Source organism: Mesoplodon densirostris, chromosome 3, assembly GCF_025265405.1.
Source record: "Mesoplodon densirostris isolate mMesDen1 chromosome 3, mMesDen1 primary haplotype, whole genome shotgun sequence".
Taxonomy (NCBI): Eukaryota; Metazoa; Chordata; class Mammalia; order Artiodactyla; family Ziphiidae; genus Mesoplodon; species Mesoplodon densirostris.
Genome location: NC_082663.1, coordinates 64,541,228 through 64,564,120, shown reverse-complemented (window position 1 = coordinate 64,564,120; position 22,893 = coordinate 64,541,228). Strand labels below are relative to the sequence as shown.

The 22,893-nt window shown below is 35.5% G+C and overlaps 1 protein-coding gene across 1 annotated transcript in view; it reads left to right on the top strand.

The window, feature by feature from the left end:
* HOMER1 (homer scaffold protein 1) overlaps nt 1-21,559 on the top strand; it is a 137,740-nt gene extending 116,181 nt beyond the window's left edge. The window contains exon 9 of the mRNA XM_060093087.1: nt 18,678-21,559. Coding sequence (XP_059949070.1) covers nt 18,678-18,866 — 189 coding nt within the window. The 3' untranslated portion in view covers nt 18,867-21,559. The remainder of the gene's footprint in view (nt 1-18,677) is intronic.
* Nucleotides 21,560-22,893: the final 1,334 nt, after the last annotated feature.

Genomic DNA, 22,893 nt, shown 5'->3' with positions numbered 1-22,893 from the left:
TAACTTGTATTTTTTCCAATTTGAAGAAAGTTCCTCCTTTATAGCCTGGCCCCTCCCACCTAAACATCTGCTTGTCAAAAGTTCCAACACTCTTGAACCTCCATTCATAAATTCAGTCCAAAAAATTGGGATCATTAAATATTTGGAATGGTAGAGGAACTTTGAAATTGCAGTGCATGAATTTGGATTGTAGGTATGGATATGGATAAAAAATTTGTAGTTATGGGTAAATTAAAAATAGTATGATATGATTTTTCCAATTTGCAAGTGTTTTTTCCCTCAAATGTCAATGTAACATATGCTCATTGTAAAAAATTTAGAAAAATGTAATTTAGCAGGGGGAAAAACCCCATAATCCCATCATCCTAAGGCAAAGTGTTTAGAGTTTTCTTCCCCTAGTGTTTCTTTGGATAACTTTTTCTTTATGTGAGACATATAGGTACCAATTTGTTGTCTTACTTTCCTAACTTAACATTATGTCATAAGCTGCATATGTTATATGGCTGTATAGTGTTCTCCTATATAGATATACCATAATTTTCTTCCAACATTCTTACAGGGATGGTTATTTGTTTTCCATGTTAGCTATAATAAATAATGTCATAATGAATCTTTTTACATAATCCTTGCCTTTCTCATTATTTCTTTAAGATGAGCTTTTTAAGAAGAATTACTAGTTGTTAATGTTTTTAAATTACTTATGCTGAGAAATTGATGTCAGGAACAGCAGGATACCCTCTGGATATTGGTCTCCTCCCATCTTTGCTTTCTGATAAGGAACAAAGGGGTAGCTTACTATTTTTTTAGTATTATCATTTTTTTGACTACGAGTCTTCCATATGCTTATTGTCATCTTTCTGTATCTTGAAGGCACCAAGTACATTTTCACCTTAGAGTACCTGGCGTATCCTTGCCTGGAGGTCTGAGCCCCCAGATCTTCAAATGCACTGGTTTCCAACGTAATTTACATCTTGGCTCACATGTTAATTTCTCTGATTTCCCAATTTAAGCACTACTTTGCAGGCCGCCACGCCCCCTCCCCCAGTACTCTTTATAATATTACCGTGTCTTATTTTCCTTGTAGCAGTTATTACCATATGAAAAGATCTTGGTTTTTTTTAATTTTTAAAATATCTATTTATTTATTTATTTATGGCTGCATCGGGTCGTAGTTGTGGCATGCAGGATCTTTCATTGTAACATGTGGGCTTCTCTGTAGTTGTGGTGCGCAGGCTCCAGAGTGCGCGGGCTCCAGAGCGCGTGGGCTCTGTAGTTGTGGCACGTGGCTCTCTAGTTGTGGTGCACAGGCTCAGTAGTTGCGGCCTGTGGGATCTTAGTTTCCTAACCAGGGATCAAACCCGCATCCCCTGCATTGGAAGGAGGATTCTCAACCACCAGGGAAGTCCCAATGATCTTGATTTTTAAATTTATTTTTAAACTTTTTATTTTGAACAAATTTCACACTTACAGAAAAGTTGCGTGAATAAGACAAAGATTTTTCATGTACCTTTCACCCACATCCCCCAGATGTTAACATCTTTGCCATATTTGTTTTATCATTATGGAACTCTCTCTGTATATATTCATATTTTTTTTCTAAATGTTTGAGAATAAGTTCCAAATATGCTATCCCTTTGCCGCTAAACACTTTAATGTATATTTTCTTTTTTTTCATATTTAATTTTTAAATTAATTTTATTGGAGTATAGTTGATTTACAATGTGTTAGTTTCTGCTGTACAGCAAAGTGAGTCAGTTATAATATACCTATCCACTCTTTTTTAGATTATTTTCCATATAGGTCATGACAGAGTACTGAGTAGAGTTCCCTGTGCTATACAGTAGGCTCTTACTATCTATTTTGTAGAGAGTAGTGTGTATATGTCAATCCCAGCCTCCCAATTTATTGACCCCCTTTCCCCTTTGGTAACCATAAGTTTGTTTTCCACATCTGTGACTCTATTTCTGTTTTGTAAATAAGTTCATTTGTACCATTTTTTTAGATTCCACATATAAGCAATATCATATGATATTTGTCTTTCTCTGTCTGACTTCACTCAGTATGACAATCTCTTCAATATGTTTTTTTCTAAGAGTAGGACAGTCTCTTTGATAACCATCAAAATCAAGAAATTATCTAAAGACTTTATTCAAATTCCCATAATTGTCCTAATAGTCCTCTTTATAACAAAATTTTAAAAATTGTTTTTCTGGTCCAGGATTCATTCCAGGATCACAAGTTGTATTCAGTTGTCATGTCTATTTATTTTGTTGTTTAAATTGTCTCAGATTTGGCAAGTGGGAACCTTTTTAATCCTGCTTCTCTGTCCTTTGGATGTGACCCTATCATTTTTTAAAGAACTTCATGTTTTAGCTCAACTAGATATTCCTAGTTGTATTTATCAGCTTCAGCCTTGAAATTAGCTATTTCTTCAAAGAAAAATTGCTTTTAGCAAAGTTTGGCATTTAGAAACCAAGTTCTGGGCACAAGATACACCTTTTACTATTGAGATGTCATTGTTTCTAGGCCCTATTAATGATCAGGGCTAGAAGTACACACATAGCACATTATGTCCATTACAACAGCTATATTGAAAAAAACAAACCTGAAATCATACTCATACCTTCCACTGCAGTCCAGTACTATGGAGTTCATTTTAGCCTTCCCCATTTTCCTGTTAGTAACTCCTTTCCCCAATATTGTTATAAAGCAGAAACGAACACACCATTGTGAAGCAATTATACTCCAATAAAGATGTTAAATAAATAAAACACAAAAAAAGAAACCACAATATGTTTATTTGCTTGCTTAGTCCTTGAAAGCACAGAAAGTAGTTTCTAATTCATACCACTGCCAAAACAACAACAACAACAACAAAACCCTACTAACTAGAGATCAGTATTCTTTTTGTCCTTAGCCTGTGTTCAAAAGTTAGGTTAGTTCTTCCACTCCCCCTTTTCAATTGGCTAGTTATTCATTTGAAACACATTTATATTCATTTGTATCTTATTATATTCCATTTTAGTTGTTTCTTCCCCATTCTTCTTTATTTTGTATTTGTATGCATTTACAGAGCATATGAAACATTAACATGGTTCTAAAAATCAGAACTATTCAGGACGATATCTTCAGGGACACGTCATCCTGTCCAATCCAGTCTACCCCCATACTTGCCCCCCATTCCCAGCTGCCCCCTGTGGTAACCAATCTCATTAGTTTCTGGTTTATCCTTTCTGTGTTTCTTTTTACACAAATGAACACATATGTCTCTTTCTTAATTTCCTCCCCTTTTTTTCCTATACAAATGATAACATACTCTAGATTACTCTTCCACACTTTGCTTTTTTTTAATCTAACGTATGTCCTGGAAATCACTCTATGTCCTGTCAGTTCATAGAGACCTTGTTCATTCTTTTTTTTTAGCTGTATAGTACTTCCTTTGCATGTGTGATAGTTTTTTCAACCACACTCCTTTATATGGGTATTTAGGTTGTTTCCAGTATTTTGCAACAGTACTACAATGAGTAATCTTGTGCATAGGTGTTTTGTTATTGTTGGAGGTATATCTTCAGGGTGGACTCTTAGAAGTGAGATTTCTAAGTGAGAAGATCATGTAGTCAAATTCCTCTCCATGATGAGTTGTGCCAGTTTTCCCTTGTATCATCAGTGTGAGAGAATGCATGTTTCTCCACAGCCTCACCAACAAAATGTGTTCTCTTACTTTTTTAACTTGTGGCAATGTATAATAGGTGTGAAATGCTAGTTTTAATTTGTGTATCCCATATTATGAGTGAGATTAAACATCTTTCATAAGCTTAAAGGCCATTTCGGTATCTTTTTGTACCTATGTAGATTGTGTATTCTTGTCTTTGCCCTTTTTTGATCCTTCTTCCACAAATTTCAAGAGTTCTTTATATATCTGCAATTATATGTTACAAGTATTTTCTCCCAGTTTGTCAATGTTTTTGACTTTGCGTAAGATGGTGGTGTTGTTTTATGTAGTAGTCAAATATATCATTCTTTTCTTTCATTGCTCTAGTTATCAATCATAGTTAGATAGCTCTTTTCCAAACTCAAATCATATGGGAATCCATCCATATTTCCCTTTAGTACTTCTGTGGTTTCATTTTTTACATTCAGATCTCTGAGTCATTTGCGGGTTTTCCTTCTCTGTGTGGTGTGAGATATGGATCTAACTTTATCTTTTTCCAAATGTCTATCTACTTATCACTACCATTTATTTAAAACTTTATCCTTTTTTCCAGAGATTTGAGATATTCAATTTCCATGTGTGTTTTGGTGTATATCTGGACTTCCTATTCTATTCTACTAGTCACTCTTATCTATTCCTAGTACCACACTGCTTTAATTGTAGAGGCTTTACAGTATGTTTTAATATCTGATAAGGCCAATCAGTCCTCATAGCATTCCTTTTTCATTGTTTTTTTAGTATATTCTTATATGTTTATTTTTCCATACAAATTTTAGTATTAACATTAGTACCAATTTTAGTGTCAATGAAAAGTTTAGCTCTATAAAAAATTTCATTGGGATTGCTTAAAGTTTATAATGCTAGTTTAGCAGAAGTGTGGTTTCCATCCTATCCAAGAACAAGGGATGTCTTCTTATTTGTTCACATCTACTTTTGTGTTTTTCAGGAGCATTTTAGGGTTTTCATGTTGTGAATTTGGCATGTTTCTTGTTTATTTGTAAATATTTAATCTTCTTTCTTCCTATTGAAAATGGGGTTTTCTCTACTATCGTATCTTTTAATTGAATATTGTTTATATATTGGGTTGGCCAAAAAGTTCATTCGGGTTTTTCCGTAAGATGTTACAGAAAACCAGAATGAGCTTTTTGGACATCCCAATATATGAAAACTGTTGAATTCTGTTTGCTAATTTTATATCCCTCTACGTTACTAAATTATTTCATTGTTTGAACTAGTTTTGTCATTTATTCCATTTATTCTCTAAGATTTCCTAGGTATACTAACATATAATCTGCAAATAGAAATAATTTTACTTCTTTTCTTCCAGTTCTTATGCCTCTGTTGATTTTTCCTGTTGAATTACACCTGTTAAAAGTACAGGTACAGAGGTGGAGTCAAGATGGCCTACTAGAAAGACGCAGAATTCGCGTCTCCTCACAACTAGGTCACCTACCAGGCACCAGTGGGGGACCACAGACACCTAAAGGGACGGGAGGAACCCCCAATGACCGGCTTGCAGGATCTTGCTTTCCAGGCCGGAGATCGGGCCCAAGCTCCTGTGGTGGGAGCTCCAAGTCCAAACTGCTGGACCAACAGAGAACCTCAGACCCCAGAGAATATCAGTTGGAGTGAGGCCTCCCAGAGGTCCACACCTCAGCACCAAGATCTGGCTCTTTCCAACTGATTGCAAACTCCAATGCTGGACATCTCAGACCAAACAACCAGTAAGACAGGAATACAGCACCACCCATCAAAAAAAAACCAAAAATGAAACTACAAAAGAAAATGTTACAGATGAAGGAGCAAGGTAAAAAACTACAAGACCAAATAAATGAAGACAAAATAGGCAACCTTCCTGAAAAAGAATTCAGAGTAATGATAGTAAAGATGATCCAAAATCTCGGAAACAGTATGGAAAAAATACAAGAAACATTTAACAAGGATCTAGAAGAACTAAAGAGCAAACAAACAGTGAAGAGCAACACAAATACTGAAATTAAAAATACTCTGGAAGGAATCAATAACAGAATAACTAGGCAGAAGAATGGATAAGTGAGCTAGAAGATAAAATGGTAGAAATAACTGCCAGGGAGCAGAATAAAGAAAAAAGAATGAAAAGAATTGAGGACAGTCTCAGAGACTTCTGAAACAACATTAAACACACCAACATTCGAATTATAGGGGTCCCAGAAGAAGAAGAGAAAAAAAAGGGTCTGGGAAAATATTTGAAGAGATTATAGTAGAAAACTTTCCTAACATGGGAAATAGTCAATCAGGTCCAGGAAGCACAGAGAGTACCATGCAGGATAAACCCAAAGAGAAACACACCGAGACACATATTAATCAAACTATCAAAAATTAAATACAAAGAAAAAATATTAAAAGCAACAAGGGAAAAACAACAAATAACATACAAGGGGATCCCCATAAGGTTAACAGCTGATCTTTCAGCAGAAAGTCTGCAAGCCAGAAGGGACTGGCAGGACATGTTTAAAGTGATGAAGGGGAAAAACCTACAACCAAGATTACTGTACCCAGCAAGGATCTCATTCAGAGTCGAAGGAGAAATTAAAACCTTTACAGATAAGCAAAAGCTAAGAGAATTCAGCACCACCAAACCAGCCTTACAACAAATGCTAAAGGAACTTCTCTAGGCAGGAAACACAACAGAAGGAAAAGACCTACAATAACAAACCCCCAAAATTAAGAAACTGGTAATAGGAACATACATATTGATAGTTACCTTAAATGTAAATGGATTGGGCTTCCCTGGTGGCGCAGTGGTTGGGAGTCCGCCTGCCGATGCGGGGGACACGGGTTCGTGCCCCGGTCCGGGAAGATCCCACATGCCACGGAGCGACTGGGCCCGTGAGCCATGGCCACTGAGCCTGCACGTCTGGAGCCTGTGCTCCGCAATGGGAGAGGCCACAGCAGTGAGAGGCCTGCGTACTGCAAAAAAAAAAAAAAAAAAAATGTAAATGGATTAAATGCTCCAACCAAAAGACATAGACTGGCTGAATGGATACAAAAACAGGACCCATACATATGCTGTCTACAAGAGACCCACTTCAGACCTAGGGACACATACATACTGAAAGTGAGGGGATGGAAAACGATATTCCATGCAAATGGAAATCAGAAGAAAGCTGGAGTAGCAATTCTCATATCAGAGAAAATAGACTTTAAAATAAAGACTATTACAGGAGACAACGAAGGACACTACATAATGATCAAGGGATCAATCCAAGAAGAAGATATAACAACTGTAAATATTTATGCACCCAACATAGGAACACCTCAATACATAAGGCAAATGCTAACAGCCATAAAAGGGAAATTCGACAGTAACACAATCATAGTAGGGGACTTTAACACCCCACTTTCACCAATGGACAGATCATCCAAAATGAAAGTAAATAAGGAAACACAAGCTTTAAATGCCACATGAAACAGATGGGCTTAACTGATATTTATAGGACATTCCATCCCAAAACAACAGAATACACTTTCTTCTCAAGGGCTCATGGAACATTCTCCAGGATAGATCATATCTTGGGTCACAAATCAAGCCTTGGTAAATTTAAGAAAATTGAAATCGTGTCAAGTGTCTTTTCCAACCAAAACACTATGAGACTAGATATCAATTACAGGAAAAAACCTGTAAAAAATACAAACACATAGAGGCTAAACAATACACTGCTTACTAACCAAGAGATGACTAAGGAAATCAAAAAATTCCTAGAAAGAAATGACAATGAAAACATGACGACCCAAAACCTATGGGATGCAGCAAAAGCAGTTCTAAGAGGGAAGTTTATAGCAATACAATCCTACCTCAATAAACAGGAAACATCTCAAATAAACAACCTAACCTTACACCTAAAGCAATTAGAGAAAGAACAAAAAAACCGAAAGTTAGCAGAAGGAAATGAATCATAAAGATCAGATCAGAAATAAATGAAAAAGAAATGAAGGAAACGATAGCAAGATCAATAAAACTAAAAGCTGGTTCTTTGAGAAGATAAACAAAATGATAATCCATTATCCAGACTCATCAAGAAAGAAAGGGAGAAGACTCAAATCAATAGAATTAGAAATGAAAAAGGAGAAGTAACAACTGACACTGCAGAAGTACAAAAGATCATGAGAGATTACTACAAGCAACTCTATGCCAATAAAATGGACAACCTGGAAGAAATGGACAAATTCTTAGAAATGCACAACCTGCCAAGACTGAATCAGGAAGAAATAGAAAATATGAATAGACCAATCACAAGCACTGAAATTGAAACTGTGATAAAAAATCTTCCAACAAACAAAAGCCCAGGACCAGATGGCTTCACAGGCGAATTCTATCAAACATTTAGAGAAGAGCTAACACCCCATCCTTCTCAAACTCTTCCAAACAATATCAGAGGAAGGAACGCTCCCAAACTCATTCTACGAGGCCACCATCACCTTGATGCCAAAACCAGGCAAGGATGTCACAAAGAGAGAAAACTACAGGCCAATATCACTGATGAACATAGATGCAAAAATCCTCAACAAAATACTAGCAAACAGAATCCAACAGCACATTAAAAGGATCATACACCATGATCAAGTGGGGTTTATTCCAGGAATGCAAGGATTCTTCAATATATGCAAATCAATCAATGTGATACACCATATTAACAAGTTGAAGGAGAAAAACCATATGATCATCTCAATAGATGCAGAGAAAGCTTTCGACAAAATTCAACACCCATTTATGATAAAAACCCTGCAGAAAGTAGGCATAGAGGGAACTTTCCTCAACATAATAAAGGCCATATATGAAAAACCCACAGCCAACATTGTCCTCAATGGTGAAAAACTGAAACCATTTCCACTAAGATCAGGAACAAGACAAGGCTGCCCACTCTCACCACTCTTATTCAACCTAGTTTTGGAAGTTTTAGCCACAGCAATCAGAGAAGAAAAGGAAATAAAAGGAATCCAAATTGGAAAAGAAGAAATAAAGCTGTCACTGTTTGCAGATGACATGATACTATACATAGAGAATCCTAAAGATGCTACCAGAAAACTACTAGAGCTAATCAATGAATTTGGTAAAGTAGCAGGACACAAAATTAATGCACAGAAATCTCTGGCATTCCTGTACACTAATGATGAAAAATCTGAAAATGAAATCAAGAAAACACTCCCATTTACCGCTGCAACAAAAAGAATAAAATATCTAGGAATAAACCTACCTAAGGAGACAAAAGACCTGTATGCAGAAAATTATAAGACACTGATGAAAGAAATTAAAGATGATACAAATAGATGAAGAGATGTACCATGTTCTTGGATTGGAAGAATCAACATTGTGAAAATGACTCTACTACCCAAAGCAATCTACAGATTCAATGCAATCCCTATCAAACTACCACTGGCATTTTTCACAGAACTAGAACAAAAAATTTCAAAATTTGTTTGGAAAAACAAAAGACCCCGAATAGCCAAAGCAATCTTGAGAATGAAAAACGGAGCTGGAGGAATCAGGCTCCCTGACTTCAGACTATACTACAAAGCTACAGTAATCAAGACAGTGTGGTACTGGCACAAAAACAGAAAGATAGATCAATGGAACAGGATAGAAAGCCCAGAGATAAACCCACGCACATATGGTCAACTTATCTTTGATAAAGGAGGCAGGAATGTACAGTGGAGAAAGGACAGCCTCTTCAATAAGTGGTGCTGGGAAAACTGGACAGGGACATGTAAAAGTATGAGATTAGATCATTCCCTAACACCATACACAAAAATAAGCTCAAAATGGATTAAAGACCTAAATGTAAGGCCAGACACTATCAAACTCTTAGAGGAAAACATAGGCAGAACACTCTATGACATAAATCACAGCAAGATCCTTTTGGACCCACCTCCTAGAGAAATGGAAATATAAACAAAGATAAACAAATGGGACCTAATGAAACTTCAAAGCTTTTGCACAGCAAAGGAAACCATAAACAAGACCAAAAGAGAACCCTCAGAATGGGAGAAAATATTTGCAAATGAAGCAACTGACAAAGGATTAATCTCCAAAATTTATAAACAGCTCATGCAGCTCAATAGCAAAAAAGCAAACAACCCAATCCAAAAATGGGCAGAAGACTTAAATAGGCATTTCTCCAAAGAAGATATACAGACTGCCAACAAACACATGAAAGAATGCTCAACATCATTAATCATTAGAGAAATGCAAATCAAAACTACAATGAGATATCATCTCATACCGGTCAGAATGGCCATCATCAAGAAATCTAGAAACAATAAATGCTGGAGAGGGTGTGGAGCAAAGGGAACACTCTTGCACTGCTAGTGGGAATGTGAATTGGTACAGCCACTATGGAGAACAGTATGGAGGTTCCTTAAAAAACTAAAAATAGAACTACCATATGACACAGCAATCCCACTACTAGGCATATACCCTGAGAAAACCATAATTCAAAAAGAGACATGTACCAAAATGTTCATTGCAGCTCTATTCACAATAGCCCGGAGCTGGAAACAACCTAAGTGTCCATTGACAGATGAATGGATAAAGAAGATGTGGCACAAATATACAATGGAATATTACTCAGCCATAAAAAGAAACGAAACTGAGCTATTTGTAATGAGGTGGATAGACCTAGAGTCTGTCAGAGAGAGTGAAGTAAGTCAGAAAGCGAAAGACAAATACTGTATGCTAACACATATATATGGAATTTTTAAAAAATGTCATGAAGAACCTAGGGGTAAAACGGGAATAAAGACACAGACCTACCTGAGAATGGACTTGAGGATATGGGGAGGGGGAAGGGTAAGCTGTGACAAAGCGAAAGAGAGGCATGGACATATATACACTACCAAACGTAAGGTAGATAGATAGTGGGAAGCAGCCGCATAGCACAGGGAGATCAGCTCGGTGCTTTGTGACCGCCTGGAGGGGTGGGATGGGGAGGGTGGGAGGGAGGGAGATGCATGAGGGAAGGGATGTGGGAACAGATGTATATGTATGACTGATTCACTTTGTTATAAAGCAGAAACTAATAAAAAAAATTTTTAAAAAAGAAAGGGAGAAGACTCATCAATAGAATTAGAAATGAAAAAGGAGAAGTAACAACTGATATTGCAGAAAAAGAAAGGATCATGAGAGATTATTTCAAGCAACTCTATGCCTATAAAATGGACAACCTGGAAGAAATGGACACATTCTTAGAAAAGCACAACTTCGGAGACTGAACCAGGAAGAAATAGAAAATATAAACAGACCAATCACAAGCACTGAAATTGAGACTGTGATTCAAAATCTTCCAACAAACAAAAGCACAAGACCAGATGGCTTCATAGGCGAATTCTATCAAACATTTTGAGAAGAGCTAACACTTATCCTTCTCAAACTCTTCCAAAATATATCAGAGGGAGGAACACTCCCAAACTCATTCTCTACGAGGCCACCATCACCATGATACCAAAACCAGACAAAGATGTCACAAAGAAAAAAAACTACAGGCCTATATCACTTTTGAACATAGATGAAGAAATCCTCAACAAAATACTAGCAAACAGAATCCAACAGTACATTAAAAGGATCATATGCCACGTCAAGTGGGGTTTATCCCAGGAATGCAAGGATTCTTCAATATACGCAAATCAATCAATGTGATACACCATATTAAAAAATTGAAGGAGAAAAACCATATGATCATCTCAAGAGATGCAGAAAAAGCTTTTGACAAAATTCAACACCCATTTATGATAAAAACTCTCCAGAAAGTAGACACAGAGGGAACCTACCTCAACATAATAAAGGCTACATATGATAAACCCATAGCCAACATCATTCTCAGTGGTGAAAAACTGAAACCATTTCCACTAAGTTCAGGAACAAGACAAGGTTGTCCACACTCACCACTATTATTCAACATAGTTTTGGAAGTTTTAGCCACAGCAATCAGTGAAGAAAAAGAAATAAAAGGAATCCAAATCGGGAAAGAAGTAAAACTGTCACTGTTTGCAGATGACATGATGTTATACATAGAGAATCCTAAAGATGCTACCAGAAAACTACTAGAGCTAATCAATGAATTTGTTAAAGTAGCAGGATACAAAATTAATGCACAGATATCTCTTGCATTCCTATACACTAATGATGAAAAATCTGAAAGAGAAATTAAGGAAACACTCCCATTTACCATTGCAACAAAGAGAATAAAATACCTAGGAATAAAGCTACCTAAGGAGACAAAAGACCTGTATGCAGAAAACTTATTATAAGACAGTGATGAAAGAAATTAAAGATGATACAAACAGGTGGAGAGATATAGTGTGTTCTTGGATTGGAAGAATCAACATTGTGAAAATGACTCTACTACCCAAAGCAATCTACAGATTCAACGCAACCCTGTCAAGCTACCACTGGCATTTTTCACAGAACTAGAACAAAAAATTTCAAAATTTGTATGGAAACACAAAAGACCCCGAATAGCCAAAGCAATCTTGAGAACGAAAAACGGAGCTGGAGGAATCAGGCTCCCTGACTTCAGACTATACTACGAAGCTGCAGTAACCAAGGCAGTGTGGTACTGACACAGAAACAGAAATATAGATCAATGGAACAGGATAGAAAGCCCAGAGATAAACACACTTACCTGTGGTCACCTTATCTTTGATAAAGGAGGCAAGAATATACAGTGGAGAAAAGACAGCCTCTTCAATAAGTGGTGCTGGGAAAACTGGACAGGGACATGTAAAAGAATGAAATTAGAACACTCCATAACACCATACACAAAAATAAGCTCAAAATGGATTAAAGACCTAAATGTAAGGCCAGAAACTATCAAACTCTTAGAGGAAAACATAGGCAGAACACTGTTTGTCATAAATCACAGCAAGGTCCTTTTTGACCCACCTCCTAGAGAAATGGAAATAAAAACAAAAATAAACAAATGGGGCCTAATGAAACTTAAAAGCTTTTGCACAGCAAAGGAAACCATAAACCATAACCATAAACCATAAAGATGAAAAGACAGCCCTCAGAATGGGAGAAAATATTTGCAAATGAAGCAGCTGACAAAGGATTAATCTCCAAAATTTACAAGCAGCTCATGCAGCTCAATATTAAAAAAACAAAAAACCCAATCCAAAAATGGGCAGAAGATCTACATAGGCATTTCTCCAAAAAAGATAGACAGATTGCCAACAGACACGTGAAAGAATGCTCAAGATCATTAATCATTACAGAAATGTAAATCAAAACTACAATGAGATATCATCTCACACTGGTCAGAATGGCCATCATCAAAAAATCTAGAAACAATAAATGCTGGAGAGGGTGTGTAGAAAAGGGAACCCTCTTGCACTGTTGGTGGGAATGTAAATTGATACAGCCACTATGGAGAACAGAATGGCGGTTCCTTAAAAAACTAAAAATAGAACTACAGTACGATCCAGCAATCCCACTACTGGGCAGGTACCCTGAGGAAACCATAATTCAAAAAGAGTCATGTACCACAATGTTCACTGCAGCACTATTTACAATAGCCAGGACATGGAAACAGCCTAAGTATCCACCGACAGATGAATGGATAAAGAAGCTGTGGCACATATATAGAATGGAATATTACTCAGCCATAAAAAGCATCTAAATTCAGTTATTTGTAGTGAGGTGGATGGACCTAGAGTCTGTCATACAGAGTGAAGTACGTCAGAAAGAGAAAAACAAATAATGTATGCTAACATATATATGGAATCTAAAAAGAAATGGTTCTGATGAACCTAGGGGCAGGACAGGAATAAAGACACAGAGAGAATTGACTTGAGGACACCGAGAGGGGGAAGGGTAAGGTAGGATGCAGTGAGAGAGTGGCATGGACATATATACACTACCAAATGTAAAATAGATAGCTAGTGGCAAGCAGCTGCACAGCACAGGGAAATCAGCTCTGTGCTTTGTGACCACCTAGAGTGGTGGGATAGGGAGGGTGGGAGGGAGGAAGATGCAAGGGGGAGGGGATATGGGGATATATGTATGCATATAGCTGATTCACTTTGTTTTACAGCAGAAACTAACACAACACTGTGAAGCAATTATACTCCAATAAAGATGTTAAAAAAAAAAAAGATCTCATGCACTGAGGAGTAAACAAACAAACCAAAAATACAGGTACAGTGTTAAACAATAGTGGAGGTGACAGACTTATCTTGTTCCTGATCTTTGTGGAAATGCCTCTAATATTTTTCCATTAATTGAAATGCTGGCTTTAGCACTAAAATATACATATCTTACCATATTATGAGAATGGCTTATTCCTATTTTCTTGAGTGTTTTTACCATGGATGAGTGAATTTTGTTGATAGCTTTTTTAGTATCTAGATAATCATAGTTTCTCTCCCCAGATCAATTAATATGGTTTATTTTATTAATGGATTTTCTAAAACTGAACCACATTTGCATTCCTAGAATAAATACCACTTAGCTGTGGTATATCATTTTATTAATGTGGTACCAGATTTTTGTTCCCTATTATTTACAGTTTTTACATGATATTCATTTGTAATATTGGTCTGTAACTTTCTTCCTTTTTCAGGTGGGGGCTGAATTTATAAGATTTAGGTATCAAGGCTATACTAGCTTCATAAGATAATTTGGAAGATTTTGTTTATTTTCTATGCTCTGGAATAATTTATGTCATATTGGAACTGTCTGGTCTTTGAAAGTTTAATAGAACTTCCCCTTGAAACCATCTGGGCCTGGTGCTTTTTATGGAGTAATTCCATGTTTACTCTCTCTTTCTTCTGCAGATATTGGGCTGTTTAAGCTTTACATCTGGGTTTTCAAATATTCAGTGGGAACTTTTATAATTTCTTATTTTATATAGTTTTTTTTTTCTTTTCTTAAGTAATGATATGTCTATTTTAAGCTTTTTGCGAAAGGAGATTTTGACTTATTAATTAGTGTTACTCTTTTTCTGTCCTCTACCTAATGAATTTTTACTTTTACCTTTATTTCTGCCTTTTGTTTTGGTTTACTTTTTTATTCTTTTTCTAGCAGTTTGAGAAGGGAATTTAATTCCTTTATTTTCATTTTTATTTATTTGTGTTTAAGGCTATAGATTTTTCTCTGGTCATTGCTTTAATGTGTCCCATAGATTCTGACAGTGTTTCCATTATCATTATTTCTTGAAATTCTGTAATTTTGGTTTTATTTCTCTTTCACGCTAGAAGTCTTTAAAAGAACGTGTTTTAATTTGCTTGTGGAAGGGCCTTTTAGTTTTATGATTTAGTTACTTATTTCTAGTTTCACTGCATTGTGATCACAAGGGTTTGTTTATGTAATTTCTGCTTTGCATAATTTACCGATTTTTTTTTTTTTTCTTTTTGCGGTATGCGGGCCTCTCACTGTTGTGGCCTCTCCCGTTGCGGAGCACAGGCTCCGGATGCGCAGGCCCAGAGGCCATGGCTCACGGGCCCAGCCGCTCCGCGGCATATGGGATCCTCCCAGACCGGGGCATGAACCCGTATCCCCTGCATCGGCAGGCGGACTCTCAACCACTGCGCCACCAGGGAGGCCCAATTTACTGATTTTTTGTGTAATCTAGCATATGATCAATTTTATGAATGCTCTTTATTGATTTTGTAGTTTAAGGCCTTCTATATCCTTACCTTTTTTGTTATTGTTCCTCTTGATCAGTCCTATATTGAGAGTGGAATATTAAAAGCTCTTATCAGTGTATTTTTTTCTATGTCTCCTTAGACCTACTGTAGTTTCTACTTTATAAAGGTGGCTACTGTGTTTCTTGGTACATAAACATAATTGTTATATCTTCATGGTGTGTTGTCACTTTTAGCATTAAAGGTGTCTTTCTTCGCCACTTTTTCTACCACTGTTACAACCCCTGCCTGGTATACCTTTGCCCATATCATAATTTTTGGACTTTCTAAATGAATTTCCCAGTGGAAGGACCATTTGTTTTATGATTAGCTATCCCCAAAGTCCCTTTCTCTTCTTTTTACTCTCAGAAGTATGCCTTTCCAAGGTTGCCTTCTCGAGTGTCCTGTACACTGTGAATTTGCTTCTTGTAGGCTGCTCTGGTCTACCAGGACGTTTTGTTTTCCACCAGTATTTTGGCACTTTCAGTGGTCTTTCTCTTTCTTTGGATTATTAGAGTTCATTCTTAGGCCTTTCATTCTCCTCTTCCTTCTTCTGTGCATTTCCCCACAACCCTGCCTTGCCCTCTGCGAAGAGAGTAAGAACTTGAGAAATATCTTTGCTAGAAACTGGTGCTTATATCTCCTAATTATAGGTAACTTGAAGTTTGTATTGTTCTCTTTCTTCTAGTTGAAGTTGTGGAATTCATGTCATTTTATTTGTTGTTATTATTGGTTTACATAGTTTGGAAAGATGGTTGAAAGATTTCAGTGCACACAGTGATTTCCTCGGTTACACAGACGTCTGTTCTGTTGACTTCTTTGTTACCAGTATCTTCCTTCTAGAATGCATGCTCCATCAAAATAGGGCCTGTCTTTATTTTCTACTTTATCTTCAGTGCCTAGTATGTAGAAGACACTCAGTAAATAATTGTTGAATAACTTCTTCTTTTACCCATTTTTCTGTTGAATTATTAATACTTGTTTTGATGATTTATGTCATGTTATATATGAAGGTTAATAATCTAATAGAACAATAATTTATTTTACTTTTAAGAGTTTAAGGTGTGAATCAGATATCAATAGAGACAATTTTTTGTAGCTTTTATTTAGATTAAATGATGCAAGATTTAAATTTATAACCTGACTTGGTCCCATTGATGGCGGTAATAATTGTTTACATTTTTTTAATCACTGTAGTGTTGTAGACTCCATATCTAACAAATACAGAGCATTTGTATTTATATACTTTCAGTTACTGCCTTTTAAAGCACTCAAAGGGATTTAGCAAATTCTGGCCTAGTGCTTTATCTTGGTGCCCCTGGCATATGCTCACATATCGGTAAAGGAGAAGGGGAAATAGTAGCACAAAAATGATAATAAGCAGAAGAATGAGTTGGGAGGGAGAATAAAAGTCAAGAAGAAGGGATGGAAAATATAGACAGAAGGTAGAAAACTGGGACATGCCACCATCAGGTTGCTTCATACTGATCCTGGGTTGTCTGTTCTTCCTCTGGGATCTTATTCTCTGCCTCAGAATAGACCAGCACCAACAGCATTGTATTGGATCCCTTTTGTTAGGGGCCTAGTGAAATTCCTCCATCAGAGAAATGGCTTAGAGCACAAGACTCCTGGAGAGAACAGCTCAATTTTAATAGCTGAGGGAATTTGGTGTTTTGCTTGCTTCCACTGAAAATGGTTGGATGTTTCATTGATTGGCAAGGAGAACAAGGAAGCCTTTCATTTTTAAGGACGGCTTTAGAGGGCAAACTGGGCGGTGCCTGGTGAAGTGGGTGTTTTCTAGTGAATGACATTTGGTCTATTTTTACAGTTGGAAACATTCTACAGTACTCTTAAGCTTATTGTTTAAGCAGGCAAGAGAGCATGCTGTGCAATCATGAGTGGAATTTTTACATTTGATCCCAGGGTCTGTTTTCTCCTCCATAGTTTAGAGCCTCCATGAACTTGGCTTCTGAATTTATAAATATTTTATTGGTTTCAGAATCTGCTCTCAGTTTACTTATCTTCACCTTGTAGATTATTCAAAGGAAAAAGATTAGAAACATACCTGGTTAACATCTAACAGTAAATACTTTAAGATTAGATTGGAATTCCGTAAATTCTTTCTTTATAAGTCATTATAACTGCTTTCTTCCTTTTTTTGTATTTTCCCAGGCTCTTCGACTCATCTGTGGTGTCCTTTTGCTTGAGCTTTGCTCTTAGTTAAACATGTGAATATTTCTTTGTGTTGAAAATGCTAAATCAATGGTTACATTCTTATATGTATTCAAGTCAGTTTTCCAATTATTTTTCTCAAAAGTTTAATTTTGCTGGTATTATAGGACAAATACATTTTGGAAAGAAGTGCGCATAATCCCAACAACCAGAACTGTTTCCTATTTTCTGTGTGTACTTTAATTCCCATTGTTTGTCCTCATGCATACAAATTTTTGCCTCGTTGCAGTGTGCTGCTTCGTGTTCTGTTATTTCCATTTAACGTTTACCAGATTGCCTTTCAATAATTTTTTAAAAACAGTCTACTGTCCTTCAGGTATAATATAGTAACTTCTAAATAATTTTTAAGTATGCCAGATTTTATTCTGTTTAAAAAGTTAAAATTTTTTTTGTTGTCATGAACTTTTACTTCCCTTTTGTCATTTTTTTCTTTCCTTAATCTGCAGTATATTGGAATTGTTAGTTGTATAATTCTCTTATGTGTACAGTTATTATATATCTTCACTACAGTTTTTAGCAGATGAGCTATATTCTCTACCATATGCATTCATTTGATATTGAGGCGAAACAAAGAATAATTAACATATTCAGAGGATCCTGAAACCTTATTTGAGTCATTTTTCGTCTCTAAATCTTTCTCCAAAATTTCCAATAAGGAGAAAAAATTAATTTCTCTCTTTTTCTCTGCCTGCTTTCATCTGAGATTGCTAACAATTGTGCCAGAGGAAAAGAACATGGGCAGAAATAGAAAAGAGACGCAGATAATCCACAAAATGGGTCTTCATCCGACCTCAGTATTTGAAGTGCCTAGACTAGTGTTGCCTGGCACAAAGCAAGCAGTCAGGAAATTTATGTTGGGGGGACAGATGTATTCATGAACAAACCAATCAATAAAACCACAGGGATTTCTCAGATGGCAAAATCTAAAAACCTCCTTAAATTTTATTGAGACTCAGAAGGTCATCCTAATTATCAAACTTCATTAACTACCACAATATTAGTCATAACAGAAGTTATATTGTTTGTTAAGTCTTAAACTGACACACATATATATATCACACTTTTGTTTCTAAAGGAAGTAGAAATTCGGAACAAAGACCTGGAGGGACAACTGTCTGACTTGGAGCAACGTCTGGAGAAAAGTCAGAATGAACAGGAAGCTTTTCGCAATAACCTGAAGACACTGTTAGAAATTCTTGATGGAAAAATCTTTGAACTAACAGAATTACGAGATAACTTGGCCAAGCTACTAGAACGCAGCTAAGGAAAGTTAAATTTCAGTGCCAATTGATTAAAAAATATACTGTCTCTCTTCATAGGACTGTTTGGGCTCTGCATCAAGATTGCACAAAAAAATTGAATATCCCTTGTCCAGGAGGAGGATCTTTTGAAAATTGGAATTGTATATTTCAGTGTAAATTTTAGAGTTGAGCTTGTAGCTAGTTGGGGAAAAAGAGATGAAAAACTTGAACTACAGATTACCTCCATGTATATTATTGGCCATAGTTAACTAGAAAGTTATAAACAGACACTTAATGCAATCTTTCTTTCTGATATTAGCCAATGGGAGAATTAACAAATGTCTGGGTCACATCCCCTTTTTGTGTTCAACACAGTGAAGGTTATCTGCTTTTTAAATTAATTTATTTATGATATCTAAAGCTGTGTTTTGTGCAAAAACTTAGTGATGAAAGCCCTGTCTTTTGTTGTAATCTGAATAATTTCTCAGGATATTTTTGCACTGCTGGCAGCAGTGCCATTACCAATTAATTCTTGCCAGGAGTGAGAGTGAGCTGCATCTTTAATTGAAACATACTTACTATAACTGGGTGTATAGAGTTCTTCCCTTTTTTTATACTGGAAGATATTTCACTCTGGTGACCACTCTGGTACACTCTGGTGTTCTCTAATCTTGTCTGCTGTATAGTTTACTTTTCCATATTGATTCCATGTATTTATGAGAAGATATTGTCTCCCATTTTATTACACATTTTAAAGCCAACTAAATGAAGGCAGCTGAGTCCCTCCAAATTTTTCTTTTTAAATTTCTAATAAATTTGACACACAGTACTGAAATACAGCAGCCCGTCACTGGCGGTCTGGTCTAGCAATGTTAAGTATATTTACAGAATATGCAGTTACATTTATTTATATATTTTGCAAGAAATCTTTTCTGAATGATTAATGCATTTCAATTTACAAATAATAATGGTTGTTGGGAAACTGTTTATTATAGATCATTTTAAGGTGTATAGCTATTTTAAAGGCGATCCATTTCCATCAAGCAACCAATCAGAGGACTATTGGGATTGGAGCCGTGTACTCTGTCTGGGTCTTCACATCAACCACGTCTCTAGTCAATCCTCACAAGGCAATATTCTAAACTGTTAACTAGGCATTTCAAAACAGGAATTCAATTCAGCGGGCTCTTCTCAGTGAACAGGATTTAATGTTGTTTTGAGGTAATTTTAAAGGACTTTTAGCAAACATGCATTTCTTTATATATTTCTTTTAAGAAACTGTTTTAAAAGTAAGTCAAGTGCTGTCTAGTCTGCTTATGGAGTAGGAACTGCATCAAGAGTCCATATATTCTTGCTGTCCAATGCTTGTGATGTTGAGGAGGGTTCTTATTTAAAGTGTATGCTTGAGTATCTGACTCCATGGAGTTTACAAATGCACTGACTTTTTGTTTGTACCCCAAAACAGTTGAATTGTTAAGTACAGAATTAAGCTGGTTAATCAATTTGTAACCATTTTTTCACTCACAAACAGCTAATCAACACTAGACAATTTTGTTTTATATATATGTATGTGTATGTATGTATTTACATACATATTAATTTATATTAGAGTGAAAAATAAATGGTTTGTTTCTAAAGTTAGTTTCTAAAGTGAGTTTTCAGGTGTCTCTGAAAAGTTTATATCAGACACTTAATCATCTTGTATTATATGTGCTATAATATGTAAGTTACCTCCATCTATTTTAGGGTATTTGCCTCACCTGTTTATAATAGGGAGGATAATTTAGGTACACAAGCTCAGAGCTATTTCTCTGATAAATCAGGTAATAAAATTTATTTGATTGATGGAATTTTGAAGTATATGTGATTTTATCCATCAGTTTCTGAGTAACAGAGCACCAGATTTTAATTTAAATAGGGGATTTAACACTAGGGATCAGGAAATTTGGTTATGAAGAGTTAAAAATTCAAAAAAAAATAGGGTAAGCTGTTGCAATGGTAAGTGAATTATTTTAATGATGTAATAAGATATTTTTAAATTTTGACATAGTTGTCATTTAATGGGAAAATAACTCACCAAAATGTCTCCACTTGAATTGTATTGATATATGAGACATCTGTAATTCAATATATACATATACTCATATGTATATACAGAAAATTATTTTTAATATTTTCCTATGGACATGAAATCTAAAATTGGAAATTTTGTGAGTTTTTTCCTTTCCGATAGAGTCTAATTTTTTCTTTTTTTAGTGATTCAACAATTTCTTGAGGGCTGCACCTTTAAATTCCCAGATTGTCATTAGACGTGTACAGTATATGGGATAAGGTGGACACAAGTGCACATATAAATAAAATTTTCTTATTAAGACTATTTTAAACATTCATTTACAGAAGGAGAGTATCTAGAAATCATCATCTACAAGTCATAATTAGGTTGTGTGCCTACTGTAGTTTTCTTCATTTCTGTATTATATAAATAAAAGTTTGCATATTAAAATTTGATTTTTCCCAGAGACAAGTATTATATAATGTATATTTAGATCAAACTGTGGTAATATATTTATCAGAAAATAATGTTGGGGACTATAGCCTGAACATGTGGACTTGAAGTGACACAGAAAAGGAGAGCAGAGATTGATCCCATTGTGTGTAAGTTATTATATGATAACTATGAATTCTTGTACAAAAAAACAATTGAAAAAAAGAAAAACAAAAATACAGTTTTTATTTTGAAATACATTTGTTGTTCTCTGGAGAATGTATCTTTTTTTCCTTCAGTCTTTTACAGATACTTTTTAAAAAGCATTTAAGTGATGGCAGCATTTACTTAAATCTTACAGGTGCTACTGGATTTTGCATTAGTGTGTTATGTTGTGAAATCCTAACTTTGACATAAAAGGTTTTGTAAGTATTTCCCTGCCTGGAAAATTAGTTTTTGTTTCTCCTCTCTCTCTCTCTCTCTCTCTCTCTCTTTCTCTCTGTCTTTTTTTTCCTCCCCCTTTCTGCAGATTAAAAAAAGTTCATGAAGTTGCATCCTTCCTGTCCCTAATAGAAGAACTCCAGCACCACCATAGATTTAAAGTTTTGCTGTCATTGAACTGTTGGGAAGCAGTTAGAGGAAAAACTTACACCTTTTTTTCAAGTGGAACTAAAAGAGACACTCAGTTAAACCACCACCACCTTTTAAAACTCATTTCTTTGCCTTGTTAAAATTAAATGTATTCTTTCACATGTGTGCTCCGGCCTCCCATGTTTTTACTTAACTCTGGAGTATGCAGCTCAGCTGCTGTCTCCTCGCAGACCTGATTTTCTGTCAGCTCTGGAATGCGAGGCAGGCTGTTTGGGAAAATGTGTTTGGTGGCAGTGGTTTCTTGTTTTTTAAAGAAATCCTTTTGTGTATTTGATATCAAATGATTTTAACATCCTGATATTCAGTGCTTGAAGCCATGAAATAGTCTTCATTGAACTTTTTTCCTCTGGATATTTAACATTGTTCCTTTATCATTCATGAAGTCAATTAATTTATATAAATCTTAAAGAGGAAAACTTTCAGGTAAGAAGTAATTGAGAATGACACATTTAAAAAAATTTTCTCAAGTAGGATACTATGCTATAAGTATTGGTTGAGAAGATAATTTTCATGTGAGAAAATATTGTAAAAATTACTAGAAAAGGATCATTTTAGAATGGAAACAGATGTATCATTCACCTTACTCTAAATTGTGAAAGTGTATTTTTAACTAATATTCATGTTAAATTGGACCTTAAATTTTTATGGCAGTTTTTCTCTGTGGGAAACCAATATATAGGTGTCACACAAGTAAGCATAGTTAATGAATTAAAAGAAATGAATGTTTTTCTCTTTTTGTTTATATATTGATATTACCTAGTAAAGTAGCTACAAGTTGCTAACAATTTTATCCAAGGAAAAACTCAGTCAGCACTACACTGCCAAGTGATTTCTGCTTAGTATATTAGATAAAAAAGAATTGAGTTATTTTTACCAAAAACAGGTGACCCAGGGAGAGAAATTGCATCTAGAAT